We start from the raw sequence: 18,253 nt of genomic DNA, 5'->3' as shown, positions 1-18,253 counted from the left end.
AACAGCTTCTCAAGTACCGGCTAGAGGTTTTGAAGTCACCAAAAAGACTGATTTTCAACAATTTATTTCTCAAGGTAAATATCAGAGTTTGTGTGAATCACCCAAGAAATATTGACACTCTTTTGATGGTGTTTGAGAACTTTGAAACGATGAGTTCTTCGAGAATGTTTTGTTTTTCCATAAATACTCAAAAATTCTAGAAAACTGGAAAGATGTTCATGTGGGATTTCTGTCAGGCTGCAAAAAAAAGAAGGGAAAAAATAGAAATTATTAAAAATCGGATCGAATTTCAGGACAGGTGTGAGAAAATGAAATTTAATTATGAATGTGAATTCGTCAAGCATTAATACACAAATCACGAAATGATAAGAAGAGGAGTCTGAACAGAAAGAATCAATCGTGATATGAAATGTGGCAGTAAGTAAGTCTCCTTGCGCAAACACCTGTCTCTTCTTTTGGGAGGCTCGCTGAGTTCTTCACCTGTCTATTTACTCTGCTGTCCGATTGTTCGCACTGCGATACCAAAGGGTTTTGGATACTCGATGAGGACTGGAGGAAGAGGTTCAAAAAGTTGAGCACTTTAAGAAAAGAAAAAGCGAAAAAAAGAAAGTAAAAAAGAAGAAAAGGTGTTTCTATTGAAACAAATGGACGGAAAGGAAGAGAATAAGAGGAAGGGAGCGTTGAGTGGGAAACAGCAGAACAAGGAAACAATACCGGCACTAAAAGCAAAGATTTATGAGAAAATCGACTTCATTTCAGCAAAACAGTATATTTGTTTTCTTCGAAATATTTATTATGCGCTCACAAAATTATTAAAATATATTGAACTCGGGATTGGGCTCGTTCCATAATAATTTAGACAAAATATGAACAGAAAAAAAAGAAAAAAAGAGTGGAAGAACAATAGGAAATATAAGAAAATCATAAAAAGCATGAAAGCAGAAGTGGAAAATTATTTTCTAGAGACGAATTTCTTCTCCTCCCACTCGATTGGTTCCTTTCTTTTCTTTTGGCATACAAGGAATGTATTGAACTCCAGGAATACGATTAAGAATATTCATTGCCCACGGAGGGAAGCTATAGGTACACTCATCTATTCCACCGGCATAGATCTCCCCTCTTGGTCGAAGACCTCTTTGCTCGCGTGTTGCGCCTGGAAACGGATAATTTGTTCAGCTGACGTTTAGAGGTCAAATGAAAAAGCAAACAGAATTTTCTTGAATCTCACATTATTAAATCCTATAAAGTTAAGCCTCACCTCCAATTGTGTTATCCAAAATACATCCACAAAGAGCTCCCACAAACATTGGCATCTGGAGAAGAACGTTGAGAATCTGATTCAACCAGGACCACGCGTTTTCCACTGGGAACTTGTTGAAATACTTTGGAACAATTAAACCAAACATCATCGAGAATCCGAAGACACCCATGTTTCGAGAAAGAGACATGTCCACTGTTTGAAGATTTGCGATAGCAACACCAACTACCATAGCCATTGAAGAAGCAAGAACTCCGCCGACAAGAGGATCCGGTATAGTAGAAAGAAGAGCTCCGATCTTTGTGATGAGGCCAAGGACAATGAGGAAGAGTCCAGCCATGACCATAGTCCATCTGGAAGCGACTCGAGTCACACCAATCACTCCAATATTTTCTGTATGAGTCGTCATTCCGACTCCTGGTCCGAGAAGTCCTGAAATCAAAGATCCTAGGCCTTCTGCCAAAATTCCTCGATTGATAGCATGGCTTGGTGGTGGTCGTTCTTCAGAAACTCTGGCAGCTGCATGATAATCACCAACTGATTCGAACACTGATGTCATTGCAGAAAGGGTGAAGAGCAAGAAGAGACCAAGGTTGAATTGAGGAGCTCCGAACTTTCCAGGATACGGTACTCCAAGCCACGCGGATTCATCAATAACTTGAAGAGAAATATTCTTATCTACACGAGCAGCACTTCCTTCCGGAGTTAGATTGAAGACGGTGAGGATGATGCAGAAGATCCATGAAGTACAGATTGCAATAAGATACTGAAAATGGAAATTTGGTTACATGAATAAATGAAATAAAAATACGGGATACTGTCCAAACAGGTTGACTTTGTACCAGTGGAATCTTCTGTTTTTGACCCCAGGAATCGGAATCTTCACTTCTGCCAAATAGAGAATTGTAGCGAAAAGAGTAACAGCTTGAACAATAGCGACCCAGTGCTTGCTGATATGAGTAACCATCAAGTCGACTTGACTGAATGCCAGGAGAAGCATCAGCGGGGATACCTGAGATTTTCGATCTCAATTCTAGAATTTTGAATGAAGTCATAGAGTACTTACAGTAAGGGGCCCGATAAACTTTGTTAGCATTCCAACAAGACCAGTGCATCCGATGAACATTGGAATAAAAGACGAAGCAATCAAGCATCCTTGAAGAAGTGCAAGTTTTCCAAAGTAGATCTCTTGGGGAACGGAATCATGTTCGGTAGCGTTGCAGAAGTTTTCTGGAAGACTCATGAATCCTTGAACTGATGGGACATAAGCGAATGCAGTTCCTTGTAAGAGAGCTAGTCTGAAAATGTAGAGTTTTTGGTGAAATAAAATGATCTAATTTTTATACCTCATCCCGAAAAGTGTTTGAATGATTGTCGAAATGCCACTGCTGACAAACGTAGAGCTGATAAGCGTTTGTCGGAGGAAAGCTGAAGAATCATAGTTGAAGGTGACGGGACATCAAAAAAGTTTAATATCTATTTCGCCTATTGTGCGACTACTGTCACAAAGCGGTAGGAATAGTTGACGATGATTTCTTGTGAACCGTCAACTTCGAGCCATATATATCATTTACTGTAATAGATATCAACAAGTGGTACACTGATAAAATGTTTACCATAATATCAGCAATATTTTATAAGTGTATCACTTTTTGATATCTTTTACAGGAAATGAGATAAATTGCCTCAAATTTGACGGTTTGCAGGGATTTCAAGGTATACGAAAGATTACAGTTCTTGTTCCACAAAACTGTTCATCAACTGGTTTGGTGTCTGCCTTACCTTGTTTTTATGGAATTTTACTTTTTTTCTGTTTTTTTCCAAACAAAACTTACCAATTTTATCTCCTGGGCATAATGAATCTGCCATAATAATTGGTACTGTAAGAAGTGCCGAGACGCAGACCATAACTTGTTGAAATCCATAAAGAAGAGCAATTCCGAACGGCGGAGTGTCTCGAGCCCTCAGAAACGGTCGTTGAACCGTCTGTTTTTTGTCTTCCACCTTCTTTTCTTGATAATCCATTTTGAAGGCGAACTACTGAAAATTACAGAAAAAAAACTCGAAAAGGAAAGGAAGAACGAGAGGAAGGAAGAAGAGAAGTGGGGTTTGAACAGAAAATCTACACATTTTCGCACGGAACTTGACAAAATATGCAGATGACAAGGGGGGAAACAGTATTCGCTGTATGCAAAATAGAAGAGGTGACTGACACCCCCACAACTTCTTTTGATGAACAGACAACTCATATGAATGTTTGATTCTTTTTATAATCGAAAAAACAAAAAAAGGAAGGGACAAAAATGGGAAAACTGGACGAAGAAAAATTTTTTGATACATGTCGACAGTGCTACGTTGGCCACTTGGATTTTGACCTTTTTTCCGTTTTGAGCCAGCTGTTGGCCATTACAACGGGGTCGAGGTCACGTAGAAATTCTCAAAAAGTGCAAATTTTGCGAGCATATGGAGAGAAGGTTAAAAACTGGGATCAACGATTACGGAACTACGGATGGTGGAAAATTCCAATGAAAAACTGATTTCCGGTTATGTATGGATTATATTTGTGTTTACAAAAATGTTATCTTAGAATTAGACACGAAAATTCTGAACTGGAACCGATTTTCAGTTCGCTGTGAAAGATTGACTACTGGAAACGATGTAAACACGGGAAAAGTAAAACAAACATGTAAAGATAGAGGGATTAATATGTTTTGTTCGCCAGAAATTCCAGTCGCATTACCTTTTGGTTTTCACCCGAAAAATTCAAATTCTATTTATTGGACGGTTTTTTACTAATTTGACGAATCCACTGTAACCCAAATTAAATTGACTTTTTTGAAATGAATGATACAGGCGAGGAGAAAAATGTGATATCATAGACTGATCAATAAAGATTTGATAGAGGATAGGAAGAGAAGACAAATACGATTTATGGATGCCACCCAGACAGATGATTGGCAATTTGCCAGGGGTGTAAATGACATAATGTTAAAAAAAAATGAGATGGCTAGAAGGGAAGAAAGAAAAAGAATGTGTTCGTTGTTAAAGAGAATTCATTCAAATTATACTGAAAAATGAAAGAATGGATAACTGAATAGAAATACAGGATGAATGGTTTTCCTTTCTTCAATGTGGACGTATACAAATTTGATAATGCCCTGTTGTTGTAGAAAAAGAGAAATCAGATAGACAAATAAAATAGACGCGTATCATTGTTTGACGACTACTGGCAGACAGGAAAAAGAAGAAGAAGAAGAGGATTCGACAAATTTTATGAACAAGAATCGAAAAAAAGGTGGAGTAGAAGGACTGAAGATACCGACAAATAGTTCCGCATAATTGTTTTTAAAAAGTGAAACTGGGAAGTGTCTGATAGATTTTTAACCATTGGCAGCGCCTCTTTTGACTTGGCGTTTTTGAATTTATAATTTCTCATAACAACTGTAAGCCGAAACAAAAACCTGGTAAATACTTATTGAAATTTTGATAACAAGCGTAAAACCTACATGTGACAAAATGGCTGCTCTTCTTTCTTTTGAAATAAACAACAAAACAAAATCGTTAAACTTAGGTGTCTATATTTACTACACAACAAATAAGGTTTAAAAATTTTTACCGCATTTGATTTTTTATTCTGGAAGTTTTCAGATGAAACAAGTTTGCATTTATTGAAAATATGTTCCAACAAAAAATATTTCCATTGATCCGAAGATTAAAACCTATAATAGAAGTCAACAATGAAAAAGGCAACTGATGAAACTATCTCAGAGATGTTCGAAGACTGTTTCTTTTTCATTCCGGATTCTGTAAAAATCCGGATTCCGGATTCCGGGAAAACTATTTTATTTCGGATTTTCAACAAATATGTTAACCTGCAAAAATTATCTTGGACAAGAAGTTTTGTTTTTAATTTCTGCTGAAAAAGATGCAAAAATTAAGCGCGAGATGTTTTTTAGAATTTTTCTGCGCTTGGAAATGTCCAATTTCCGGATTTCGTTTTCCGGATTGAAAGATCATTCCGGACATCTCTTAACTATCTGTATTTCAATAACAATTCCGAACGATTTATTGTGGGTGGTTCGACTTGTGCGCGGGGGCAAAGGATTGCATTGCGAAGATGGTGAAGATGATGTAAGATAGAAGAAGAAGGAGACAAAACGGGCTCTTTTCGTTATTCTTTCTAGATGGTGACGGTCGGTGTGTGTGTCTGTCGTTTGTGTGTGTGTGTGGCTCAGCTCCTTTAACAATTGTGATGTGATGATCGGGTCGAAAAATTGACAATAAAGTGTGAAGGGAAAAAAGAAGAAAAAAGACGGAACAATCGAGGTGGGCAAATTTTGATGGAATGTACTTACAAAATAGAAATCTGTAAATTTAAATGCGGCACCCGGAGCGACTATAACAATACGGATCACCGGATGATAGGGGCGTGTCGACTGGGATGATAATATCGATGATCTGTTTCATTCTCTACTAGGATGTGGGAAAATGGAAGAAGGAAGGAAAAGAGTAATGGAATTGATTTGTACATTTAGTGGCTGCGCTTGTGAGCTTTCTGAACGGTGTCGAGCTTCTTGTTGGTCTGTCCAACGATTGGCTCGATGAAGTTGTATGGAGCCTCTCGGGTTCCGTGCAACATCAGCTCGAACTTCTTGATGGTTCCGGTATGCTCTCCTGGTCCCTGAAAATGAAATTGAGTTAATCGGTGTAAAATTCTAATCGATTTCATCTTATACGGAGCCATAACTTACTTGGAATCTGGCGACGAGTCTCCACTTTCCAGTCGGGTTCTCTCCCCACGTATGAGTTGTCATGAATGGCCAGTTGGTGAATCCATCCTTGGAATCGTCATCCTTCGGTCTTCTGGAGAGAATCATGGTACGGGTTCCCATTGGAGAGATCAAGTAGAGAGTGGTATCTCCACGTCTGGTAGAGTTGAACGAAACGACGGCCTGAACATGTTCCAAGTAGCGGACTTCGTATTGGGTTCCAACGCATCCATCGGTATCAATTTCGAGGACAAGGTTTCCGTCGGCTGGGATCTCACTGAAAATAATTTAAATAAATTGTAATCTACTAATATGATACTTACTGTGGAGTGTCGATGAGTCCAGCAGTGCAGTGATAACGTGGTGGGGCAGTCTTCCAGGCCATAGCCAACATAACCATTTCAGCAGCATCAAGAACTCCAAATCCGAAAAGATGATTGTACTCGAGTCCGACTCCGTTCATTTGCCATTCGAAATGCGAGCAGTTTCCATGAGAATCTCTGTGGTTATCCTTGATTCCGAGTGCTGGAAGCTCACGGCATCTTCCATCGAAAAGCGAGTTACGGCTGGAAGTAAGGACGGTCAAGTGTTGGAGATCTCTCCAGGTCAATGATGGATTGGCTTCGAGAGCAAGAGCAAAGACTCCGGCAGCTTCTGGAGCGGCAGCAGATGTTCCTGAGTGGGAACGAGTGCATCTTCCGTACAAATCAGTGGTGGCGACTCCGGTTTCTGGATTGCGTCCTCCGTTGGAGAAGGTGGAAGCAAGTGTTGAAGAGCAGGATCTGAATATATTGGGTTCAACTGAATTAAGCCTGTCAACTCACTCGTCATAGTGGGCGTTCTCGCCGTTGTTGATGGCTGAGTTGATTGAGATTGTCCACATACTGGCAGCATATCCATCACAGTTGCAATCATCATCCTCTCCTCCGTCCCCACTGGCCCAAACAAAGATGGATCCAAGACCATTACGTCCCTCGTTCACTCCCTTGACGATTGCTCGCATGGTGGCGTTACGTGGTCCATCAACAGTCTTTCCGTCATCTGTTGGTCCCCAAGATGCCGAGTAGATATGGATCTTGTTTGGCTCGTGTCCCATCGAGTTGGCCTCAATCAAATCGGTCATGTATGGTTGATCCAACATTCTGATTCCTGCGACCTTTCCGTCGTAGGCGACTCCGACTCCGCAGACTCCGTTGTCACGAGCGGCAACGATTTCTCCAGCACAGCGAGTTCCGTGAGAGTTGAACCAATCATCAGTGTATCTTGGATATGGGAATGGATCGTTTGATGAGAAGTCATACGAAGCTTCAGCGTTCTGAAAATTTATTTTGTTCATTAGGTTTGAAGACTTGGTGGAGATCTAGCATTAGAAATCATTAATATTCCAAGAATGGCTTCTCGAATTATTTGGATTAGGACTGAACTTTGGAGAAACAAACATTCTGACTTCATTAATCCGTCATGTGATACTCACAAAGTTGTTCTTAATATCCGGATGCATGTAATCCACTCCGTCATCCATGATAGCCGTTGTGATGTTCTTTCCAGTGAATCCCATTGCCCAAGCCTAAAACAATTGTTTCTTCAATTTAATTCTATTTTTTTTCTATCTCTTACCCTTTCCACATTCAAATCCAAACGGGCTTTTCCGCCGGCTTGTCCAGTGTTTTTCTGAAAAAAGAGCATGTTTGAGCAATAGATTTTTTGGGTTCACAGAACATGGGACGCATTCTTCTTCTTCTTTTTTCCCTTCTCTTATTTTTTCATGACGAAGAGTTATCTCATGAATTATTTACATCGTCGGGCGATGAAAACCGAGACGAAAGGAAATCCTCATGAAGGCCTCTCAGGACAGAAAATCCAAAAAAGAAGAAGAAGGAATGGAACCCTAATTTATGACAGAAAAAGATGAGAAAAACGGCAGTGAGTGCTTCCTGAATTCTGCATCTTTTATGAGTTTTCGTGCATTTCAAGACACACCACTCAAGACTTATTGCCTTTTTCTTCCTTGAAACAGAAAGGAATACCCTTCACAAAATGTCTTGTTTTTCTCTCTCAAAGATACCTAATTATCAATGCACGTTGAAAAAAAAAGGAAATACGAATGATTTACATCAGAAGAAGCTCGAGAACATTCTACTCACCAGGTACCACTGATACCCGTACAGTGGATCCGATGGCGACATGACTGACGTGAAATCGAATTGGCTCTCAAGACGTTGTTCCAGTGGACGGTATCCTCGTTTTGTGCGGGTGTATCCTTTCAGTTGCTCGACATGGAGCACCTGAATTTCAAATGATGGAAAGGTGAATGATGTCATTGGATGAAATAGAATTCTCAAGTTTCGGATCTTCAAAAGGTCTATTTTGTAGTAATGATAGGATTAAATGCAGTTTTTTGAATGATTAAGATGGTTTTTAATGCGTCCAAGAGTCAGTTGAAAATTTTGCATGGATTTGTTTAAAACAAAAAAATCAATCAAAGAAAAAAGATTCAAAAACAAATGGTCAAGTTCGGAAAAAGAACGTTCATCCGAATAATAGTATTCCAGAAAAAGATCTCTCACCTCATCATCATTGTGAAGTTTAGCATGATGACCAGCAGATCTTCTGGTGCGTGCATGAACGAGAGCTGGCTGCACGAAGTGGAACTCATTATCACTTCCAGCAACTTGTCCCCGATTGATAAATCCGTGTCGTTTGGCTATCCGATGCGCATCTTCCAGTCCACCTCCCTCTTTTAAATGAACATGGAAATGGTTGGTGTAGACGTCGACCGCCTCACCAATGCCGATTATAATCGACAGGAACACACATATTAGGTCGACATGTGTGTTTTTCATACCTTGAATTATAGATTTTTCAGTCGAGATTTGGCAAAAGTAGGTTTGGAGAAAATGAGAAGAAAAGAGAGCAGATTCAAAGAAACGAATTTCTAAGAAAAGACCCATTTAGTTTACTATACTTCTAAAATAAAACTCGAATTGTAGAGATAAACGTTGAAATACAGAGATACGGTAAACACTAATAGATGGCCACCCTATACTTGAACTTTGAGCTTAATTATCGCAAATCCTATGAAATAACAAAAAACTGTAAACTGATAAAATGTTTGACATGATATCACCAACATTTTATCAGTTGACAAGCTTTTGGTATCTTTCACAGGAATTGAGATATATGAGCTCAAAGTGGACGAATTGGGTGGGATTCTATTATGATAACCAGATTTCATTTCCGATTTTTCACTTTAACATAAAGGGCATCACATTTCCGGAAATGATATCTATTGTATATGATTAATTTTTTTCTGTAGTTGAACACCATGACTCAAAGAAATTCAATTTGTTTTGCCAATTCATAAATTTCATAAATCCCTTTTTGAGATTTGCTAATTTCCGAAACAGAGAAAAAAGATTGACATGTGTCTCCCTCAAGCCCGGAACTGCTTCTAATTTATCATACTAAAGACACAGAGAGTGACGTCGAACAAGATCGGAATAAGAATGAGCTGATGAAGTGAAAAAGGACAAATTCAACTTGTAATTTCAGAAAGACAAAACACAAAAACATATAACTCATTTATACATGACAGCGAAACGGAAATTCCAAAATCTTTTCTTTGCGCGCGCCTATCGCAAATTCAAGAAACGAGAAAAAAAGCTGTCAGTTTTGTTGAGCCGTCCGATCGGTGCTGAAAAAGTGGGCGGCGCGGAAAGCAGAGCGAGACAGGCGAGGGAAAAGAAAAAGAAAAAAGGAAAAGAAAAAGAAGACGAAGACGATGTAGAGGTGGTGGGGGCGAAAGCTGTGCCTCATGCGCGTGTGTGCCGCAATGATCGATACGATGGAGCTGTCGTTTCAGAAGGGAGCTGCACTGCACCTTATCGATCCGAAGAAGGCCTCTCTCTCCGTTGGCTCCGGTTCGACGAGCACACTCACACACGCACACACACAGATCTCATGAGTCTTCTCTCTCTCTTTTTTACAGATGACGTCGTCTTTTTTCTTCCTTCTCAATGCGATGGTGAATGCGTTGGAATGCGAGAGAGTAAGGATCTTGAAGAGAATGGTTCTCTTTTCAAGCTCACATGCTTTTTTCCTCCTTTTTTCTGCCTCGTTTCAGCCAGAGAGCAGTGAAAAGATAATCAAATGAATGACACATAGAGAAAAGAGAAGAGAAGAAGATGTGCTTGAATATGTGTATGCTCCCGATTCATCATCATCATCCTCATCATCATCAGGAGCCCTTCATGTTTTTCGGGGCAAAGGATATTCCAAATGAGATGAACCGAAAAATTGAGAAGGGAGCAGTGGTAACAGGTTTAGCATATTTAAGGGTGTTTCTGTGAATTCTTCCCAGAATGAAGATCCCATAATTTTGAGAATTTGGGAGTTAAAATTGCTTTTAAATTTATAATTTTCAATGATATATTTTCATCGTATGCAGAAAAACCTCCCGATATGAACAGTACCTTTGGTTTGTTATGAGATAGTTATGGTTTTTTTTCTCTAATTTCTTTTTGTTTTTGTTCTCGAATTTTCTAATGACTTCTTTCTCAAAAACAACCCAAAGTCAGAAAACCAATAATGAAAACGATGGGGCGGGCGTTAATAGGAAATTAAGTTTCAGAAATTTTATTCAAGAAGAATAAAAGTTGGGGAAAAAGAAGAAGAAAAAGAGGACGGAACAATGAGACATATAGAAAACAACTCTCGGAAACAAGAGTTCAAAGAGCCAGAGAAGGACTCTCTAAAGAATTCTCGGAAAAAAGGGAGTCAGAGCTCTCGAGGGCACGAGCAGTTTAACCTAATGGAAGAGCTCTTTGACCTCTTTTGGAATTTAGGTCTCTTTTCGCTGAATGTAGACTCATTGGATCGGGTTTTTTGTGTGTTCTTAGCTCAATATCACATGATTTTCTGGTTTGAATCTTCCTATACGACAGCATGAATCACAAGAACCCTTGAACTATTTCCATAGGTCTTACAGAATCAAATCAGAGAAGGGAATAATGGACAAGGGATGATGAGTAACTGGGAAGAATGGTTTCCATGACCAGACATAGGAGACGAGAAAGAGAAAAACAATATTACTGATTAGTAATCAGTGATTACTGACTCACGACATGTTTGAATTCGAGAATTCAAATTTCAAGCAGAAGACATTAGTTTTCATACACGGAAGCTGAAGACTATTGGAATAGGTCTCAAGTGTTTGGAGTAGGCTTTGAAAAGATAAAAAATTCTTGGGATTAAATATTCTGGCTCTAGGAATCCTTGCGAAGTTTTTTAGATTAGTGATATCCGGATTGATTTTCTAGATGAAAAATGTTCTAGAAAATAGAGCAACTCAAGATGAATGTGAAAAATGAATTGAAAAGAGGAAGTCTGCATCAGATATGGAGTACAATGATAAGTAGAAATCGAACAGAACCGAACCTAAAAATATGACGTGAGAGGAGGAGATCTGGGTAATGATGGAGATATTAGTCTATTACAGAGAACGGATAGAAAATGGAAAAACAAACAGAGAGAAGAGCTTTCATTATTAGTTTCTTGCATTTTATTTGAAACCAAACACGAAGAGAATCCCCGTGGACACTAGTATAATCGTATATGTGCATCGACCAAAAACTAATAAATGTAAAAAAATAGAGTTTTTTACGATTATCAGCTGTTATCAAAGCAACTAATTGCATCATCGTTTCTATGGATATTGAGTCACCGAATAAAGTGTTCTGATTTTAAGAGTATGTTCTCAGTATTCAAATTGTACAATACGAAATAATTAGAAATGACAAAGTGATACAATCGGAATAGAATCGAAAACAAAAGTACATGGTCTATGAAAAGAAATCCCACTGCAGTTCTTCTAAAGAACTGATTTCAATAGTCTTATCATAAAGAGCTTATTATTTCTTTAATTCGATCTGACGGTAAAAAGGTTAGGTGATCAGAAGAGGTTGTGGCCGTGTATAAAATGGGATTTGTTTAAGCGTATTCTTCAATCTGTGTCATAAACGAGTTCGATAGAAAGTCGGAGATTAGATAATTTCGGCAAATTAGGTTATTTACAAGAAAATCCACTGGAACAAAGAATCCCGGTAGAAAAAAAAACCGGAGTTATGGAAGAGAGACACTGGGGACCATGACAGAAAGAAAGTCCTGCAGCGACAACTACCGTAACCGAAAAACAGTGAAAAAAGAGAAAATAAATCCCGACAATAAAAATGTTTTAGGTTACGGTAGCTGTCGCTGTGACCTTCGGTCTCGTTCAGCGTTTCTCTTCAACAGGTCCGAATTTTTTAAATCAGAATAATAATTTGAAAGATTCCCTATTGGATGGAACATCCATTTAATTGTCCTTTCAATGTTTTTCTCAACCCGAACAATAAAACTTCAAAGTCGAAATTCCATTGAACCCGATACTAAAATTTATAAACGATACATTACAGTACTCCTGCCCACAATTAACATTATCAAAAATTTAACATGATTTTTAGTAGAATACAATCCTTGTCATGCTTGAATAACAGGACAAAAAAGAGCGAGAATGAGTACAAGAGCACAACAACGACCACATTCAGCTGCGGAAGGAAATTCGAACTGAAATATTTTTGAAGGACGAGGTCGAGCGTGCTCAAGATCTGACGTCATCGAAGTGAAAGAGAGGGAGAAATATTGCAAGTCCAGTGAAAAGAGGAAAAACCTCGTCACTTCAAGATGATATGAATTAACAACTATCCATATATAAAATCCCTAGTAGAATAAGCTGCTCTCATACAGATATCCAAAATGATAACATATCTGAAACGGATATCTGAAAAAAGATATCTGAAAAGGTGGTGTGGGTTGAGTTGCAATTGATATTTTAATCCCATTTTCCTTTCCACCTTAATCCTATTCAATATGCTCCATGTATTATATGTTATATCATATCTGCTCTTCCTCTAGCACATATATTTATGCCTCATTCAGGCTCAGCCCTCGTGTTTCTATGGGGCGCGTTTACACTCCGTCTAACAACAACCGGTTCTTGTCATGCCTCTTCGTCTCTCTTCCGATTTTTCGCTCTTTCTCTTTTTTCAGTAGAATCCAGTTTCGCCTCACTTTCACTCCTCGCAGTACCTTTTATTTTCACTTAAATTAGATTGGACTTTCTTACCGAAAAATTGATTTTGAGCACATTTCATAATTACTGTTTTGTTAGCTTTATTTATGTTGGTGGCTTGATATCAAATTCGATTAAAGTGTTCTTTTTTATTCGAAAATTTGCACATTTTTCTGAAAATAAATTCGAATTCGAAAAGTACAGTATTGTCTATTCAAAATAATCGATGAACGAGTAAAAAACGTGTAGAGAGTCTCCAAACCTGTAGAGGCGCTGTAGAGACGCAGACGTTTTCACTCGTTCACTCGCGCGATTATTTTGAATAGACAATAGTCATTTAAAGGGACATAAGCGATACATTACCTTGTCCCTTGCGAGGATGTTCTTACTGTTGTTGCAGCGATTTCTGCAACGATTTTTACAATTGTTTCAGACGAAAAAGAAAATCAAAATTTGGAATCTATTAATCGATTAAAGTTTTTTTCTGATTCTTCGTTAAAAACATGATAACGTCTTCTTCATGTTCTAGTCTCCGATGGCTGTGTTCAAAACAGGAAACATTTTTTTTTTTCACTTACAGAAGCAAAACATCGTCGACAATGCTGTTCGACGATGAGTGGGTAAAAGCGGAACCAATTGTGAACGCCCTTCTTCATCAAAAAGTAGTGTGATATTCTCAAAAAAAAAGATTTACTGTATTTTCAGACGGTAACTCCAGCGGAATGGCAAGATCTCTTCTTCTATGTCTACAAAATCACATCATGGGTTGATGAAGGCCCGAAAAAAATACGAGACATTTTAACTCGAGATATAAACGCCTATGTTCTTGAAGCAAGTGAAGTAAGCTATTCATGCAGAATCTCCTGACATTGAATCTATCGTTTACAGAGAATCAAAACATTGCAATCAGGCGAGAGTCTTCTCAATGCGTACATAAGTGAATGGAATCGATTCTACCGACAATCTAGTATTTTGCCACTTCCTTTCAAAGTAAGCCCCACCACGACTTTGGTTTGCACTAACTTAGAAATTCTTCAGAAGCTGGATGATAGCTCCAAACCGCGAGCCAATGTGCCCGAACAAGGTCAAGACACTATCCGAGCAGTGATGCTCGAAAAATGGAACGATATCATATTCACAAAAATATGTGATCAACTGCTTGCGGAAGCTCTTCGACTGATCAAAGAAGAACGAGATGGAAACATTATTAATTCGGAGAATGTGATCGGAATTCGTGAAAGCTTCGGTTAGAATTATGCTGGAAACTCCAAAAAAAAGTTTTTTTTGATTTCAGTTACCCTGAACGAAAAGTTCCCAGAGCCGTCTCTGACTATCTACCAAAAATCGTTTGAGAAGCAGTTTGTTGAACAAACATCAATATATTACAAGAAGATTTGTGGAAAAGTATGGGTTCTTTCTCTTTGACAAGACAAAGCGTTATTCAATTATTTCAGCTTCTCAATGAACTCGGTGTACTCGAATATATGGTTTATGCAGACAAAAAGCTAGACGAAGAACAGCAACGAGCGCAGAAGTATCTGGAAATGGGCTCACCAACTGCATCTCAACATATGGAGTCGGTTGTAATTGCATTGGTAGAAAACTTTGAAGACATCATTTTGGCAGAATGTGCAAAACTGATTGCTCATAGAGATGTTGACCGTAAGTTTGTTCGCTAATAAATCAGCTTTTATATTCGATTTTCAGGTCTTCAACGTCTGTACCGCCTGATAAGACGTACAAGAAGTGGTATTGAAACTGTTCTTAAGTGTATAGATCAGCACATTCGTACTGAAGGACTCAATGACATGAGAAACAATGCTGAAAGTCTTGCAACGGTATTCCTTTTCAATGTTTCGTTTTTTTTAATTCCGAATCGTAGGACCCAGAGAAATACGTTCAACAACTTCTTATCATGTTCGACAAGTTCTCAGCATTGGTTCGAGAAGGATTCTGTGATGATGCACGTCTTCTGACTGCTCGTGACAAAGCATTCCGTGCAGTTGTCAACGATTCCTCAATATTCAAAACCGAAATGATGAACAAGAAAAGTCGCATGTTGTCAGTAGAGTCGAAATGCGCAGAGTTGCTTGCAAATTATTGTGATCTTCTTTTGAGAAAAACGCAGTTGAGTAAGAAACTGACATCAGAGGAGATTGACGAGAAACTGGGTCAAGTGGTATGCTAGTTTGATTTCTTTAAAAAAAATGAATTCCATAATTTCAGCTCCTCGTTTTGAAATATGTGGAGAATAAAGACGTCTTCATGAGATTCCACCGCGCCCATCTTTCACGTCGTTTGATTCTCGAAATGAGTGCTGACCAGGAAAAAGAAGAAATGATGGTCACCAAATTGAGAGAATGTGGAATGCCATCTGATGCTGTGAACAAGCTATCTAGAATGCTTCAGGATATTGAACTGAATAAGGTTCGAAAAACAACAGCTTTTATTTACATTAACAATGACATAGCATATTTTCAGGACATGAACACATTATTCAAGAAGGTTCTGACTGGCACTAACAACAACAAATCGATCGCAGACTCCATCAATCTCAAGGTGCTCAATGGAGGAGCGTGGGGCCGTGGAGGCTCAGAGAGAATAAGATTCTCTCTACCAAGAGAACTTGAAGATTTCGTTCCAGAGGTATTTTATTCTATGTCTTCTGATTAATCATTGATTACGTTTTTCAGATGGAAGCGTTCTACAAAAAGCATCACAATGGTAGAAAGCTTAACTGGATGCATCATTGGAGTAGTGGAACTGTATGAATACAACCACTTGAATTATTTATATAAAAACACTTTTCAGATGGTTTTCGGCACTGCAAGCGGCGGTCGCTTCGATCTGGAAATTACTACATTCCAAATGGCTGTTCTTTTCTGTTTCAATGAGAGAGCTCATGAGAAAATTTCACTGGAAACTCTCCGATTGGCAACAGAATTGCCTGATGCTGAACTTAATCGCACTCTTCTGGTGAATGAACATATTTTCAAATCACTCTTTAATAGTTGTCTTTTCAGTCTCTGGTCTCGTACCCAAAAATGCGTTCTCAAATTCTTCTCTGCGATGTCGCATCCCAAAACATTACCGCTCGAGACTTCACTGATTCCACCAAATTCTCCATAAATCACAACTTCCACTTGGTCAAAAATGGAAAATCTCAGCAACGTGGAAAAGTGAACCTCATCGGACGACTACAGTTATCCTTAGAAGCGAACGCCGAGAAAGAGCACGAAAGCATCGTTGCGTTGAGAGAATATCGTGTGCAAGAAGGAATTGTGAAGATTCTCAAGACAAGAAAGACCATCACATTGGCTCAAATGACGATGGAGTTAGTGGAGATTCTGAAACCATTGTTCATTCCGAACCGCAGAATTATCAAAGAGCAAATTGATTGGCTCATTGAAAACAGGTGATAAATAAAATCAAAAGTTCTTTCATTTATTTGAAATTTGAATTCAGGTTCATGGAACGCCGTCCTGATGACATCAACACTTTTGTCTACCTCGCCTAATTTATTGCACCCACAATAAATATATTAAAAAGCAAATTTAGAGTATCTCATGTAAAATAGAATCACCTTCTGATCTAGAAAAATTGCATTAAATTTCAAAATCGCCATTGTATTATATACATTTCATCCCAATGTTTTTGTATTCTATTGTCATTTCGTCTCCCCCACTTTTTCCCGCTATTATGGGTTTCTCCCGGATAATTTGATATTTTGCAGCATATTTCCCATCCAATTTTCCTTCCATGTATTTTGTCTTCAACTTTACCTACTGTCGTCATATATTGCGACAGTACTCGTTTCTTTTTGCTCGACGTCATTATAAAAACGTGATATTTGTTCAGATGTCATCTAAATCGTCTTCTGTAGACATGGTAAAAACAAGTAGGAGACAAGTTAAAAATATGTTGATTCAGAGATAGAGCAAAGACTGGAAGAACTAGCACTATAAAAAGGAGAATTCTGAGTAGCGTAGAACAAAAAAATGAAAGCTTCTCTAATTATTATGTTGTTAACCGTGATGGCTGCTGAGGCGGAGTGGGCACAATTACCACAAATTTCGATGGACTTGGTAAGATATTGTGCTGGTACAAAAAATCGGAACTGTGGAAGAGAAACACCGATGGCCAACGACAACTACAGTAACATGAAAATAGTTTTTTTTCCGGATTCATTATGTCGATTTTTGTGCGTTTTCAGTCAATTTTTCAATGCCCAAAACTTTTATTTTGTGCCTTTTCTGGAGGAAAACAACAGAAAACCCGACAGGAAGCAGTAAAAATTGAGAAAGTAAACCTGAAAATAATAATATTTTTAGATTACTGTAGTTGTCGTACGTTCTGCCACAGACACCGGCGTTCCTCTTCCACAGCTTTGATGTCTTTGTACCAAGATAATAGCGAAATCAAGTTTCAGACTGCCTGAAATTTGACGAATTTTAGTTTCTTCAATATTTTCAAAGTTCGAATAAAAATCCATTCTTTTATTCTTTCAGAATCCAATTCACCAACTCTGTCAGCCTTGTATTTTGGTAGCAGATGCTGTAAAAGACACGAACAAATCACCAATTGTCAAAGAAGTAAAATGCCATATCGAAGAAAAAACATAAAATTTTTACAACTCCGTTTTTTTCAGGCAGAAAAGAAGACATGCAACACAATTTTGAAGAATGACTTGGTCTGCAACGGAGCTGTCGAAGTCGCTGGAATCTATCTGAATTGGACTCCATCCCAAAAGATTTGCGAGAACTTTCAGATGTGTGCTCCACTTTTGGATAACAAAAAGATGAGAGCTCCGGCTAAAGGAGCAAGGAGACCAGATGAGGTGGCATTGATGGTTCTAGATGTGAGAGGATTACTGTAGTGAATTTCCAGAACATTCTAGTTTCAGGCTTTTGAGAATGACGAGTTTCCCATTCTCCAGTCTCGTTTCGCACGACAGACGCAAAACTCAGTAAACCTGTTGGAAATTCCAGAAGTTCAAAACTTTGAGAAATGTGAATATTTGTAACGGTACTTATTAAAATTCTACTTTTCAGTCATCCGGGAACACAATTCTGAAATCATGGAAGCATTTTTGAAGTGTTTAACCAAATTCCAGAACGC

General features: G+C 38.4%; 4 protein-coding genes across 4 annotated transcripts; 2 read left to right on the top strand and 2 right to left on the bottom strand.

Moving 5' to 3' along the window:
* Nucleotides 1–959: 959 nt before the first annotated feature.
* On the bottom strand, nucleotides 960–3,283 carry CBG09535 (the record flags this gene model as incomplete). Its single annotated transcript, XM_002636996.1, has 6 exons — nucleotides 960–1,153; nucleotides 1,259–2,024; nucleotides 2,070–2,270; nucleotides 2,325–2,556; nucleotides 2,605–2,686; nucleotides 3,094–3,283. 6 exons carry the CDS (start codon nucleotides 3,281–3,283, stop codon nucleotides 960–962), a joined length of 1,665 nt encoding a protein of 554 aa, XP_002637042.1.
* A 2,506-nt stretch (nucleotides 3,284–5,789) lies between these two features.
* Nucleotides 5,790–8,870, bottom strand: Cbr-egl-3 (the record flags this gene model as incomplete). The annotated part of the gene is given in 8 exon segments (XM_045237646.1): nucleotides 5,790–5,939; nucleotides 6,010–6,304; nucleotides 6,351–6,839; nucleotides 6,852–7,342; nucleotides 7,502–7,594; nucleotides 7,645–7,698; nucleotides 8,172–8,312; nucleotides 8,595–8,870. The coding sequence occupies 8 exon segments, from the start codon at nucleotides 8,868–8,870 to the stop codon at nucleotides 5,790–5,792; spliced, it is 1,989 nt and encodes a 662-aa protein (XP_045094018.1).
* Nucleotides 8,871–13,734: 4,864 nt separating this feature from the next.
* Cbr-cul-5 lies at nucleotides 13,735–16,652 on the top strand (the record flags this gene model as incomplete). Its single annotated transcript, XM_002636998.1, has 14 exons — nucleotides 13,735–13,797; nucleotides 13,841–13,975; nucleotides 14,024–14,125; nucleotides 14,174–14,381; nucleotides 14,430–14,539; nucleotides 14,590–14,797; nucleotides 14,843–14,973; nucleotides 15,018–15,314; nucleotides 15,362–15,562; nucleotides 15,617–15,781; nucleotides 15,829–15,900; nucleotides 15,947–16,111; nucleotides 16,159–16,550; nucleotides 16,601–16,652. 14 exons carry the CDS (start codon nucleotides 13,735–13,737, stop codon nucleotides 16,650–16,652), a joined length of 2,301 nt encoding a protein of 766 aa, XP_002637044.1.
* Nucleotides 16,653–17,169: 517 nt separating this feature from the next.
* Nucleotides 17,170–18,158, top strand: CBG09539 (the record flags this gene model as incomplete). Its single annotated transcript, XM_045237645.1, has 4 exons — nucleotides 17,170–17,220; nucleotides 17,644–17,727; nucleotides 17,784–17,972; nucleotides 18,039–18,158. 4 exons carry the CDS (start codon nucleotides 17,170–17,172, stop codon nucleotides 18,156–18,158), a joined length of 444 nt encoding a protein of 147 aa, XP_045094017.1.
* Nucleotides 18,159–18,253: the final 95 nt, after the last annotated feature.

The sequence above is a fragment of the Caenorhabditis briggsae genome, assembly GCF_000004555.2.
Source record: "Caenorhabditis briggsae complete genome, chrV, whole genome shotgun sequence".
Classification (NCBI taxonomy): Eukaryota; Metazoa; Nematoda; class Chromadorea; order Rhabditida; family Rhabditidae; genus Caenorhabditis; species Caenorhabditis briggsae.
Note: the sequence above shows the minus strand (reverse complement) of the source record. Positions and strands in the feature narration are given on the sequence as shown.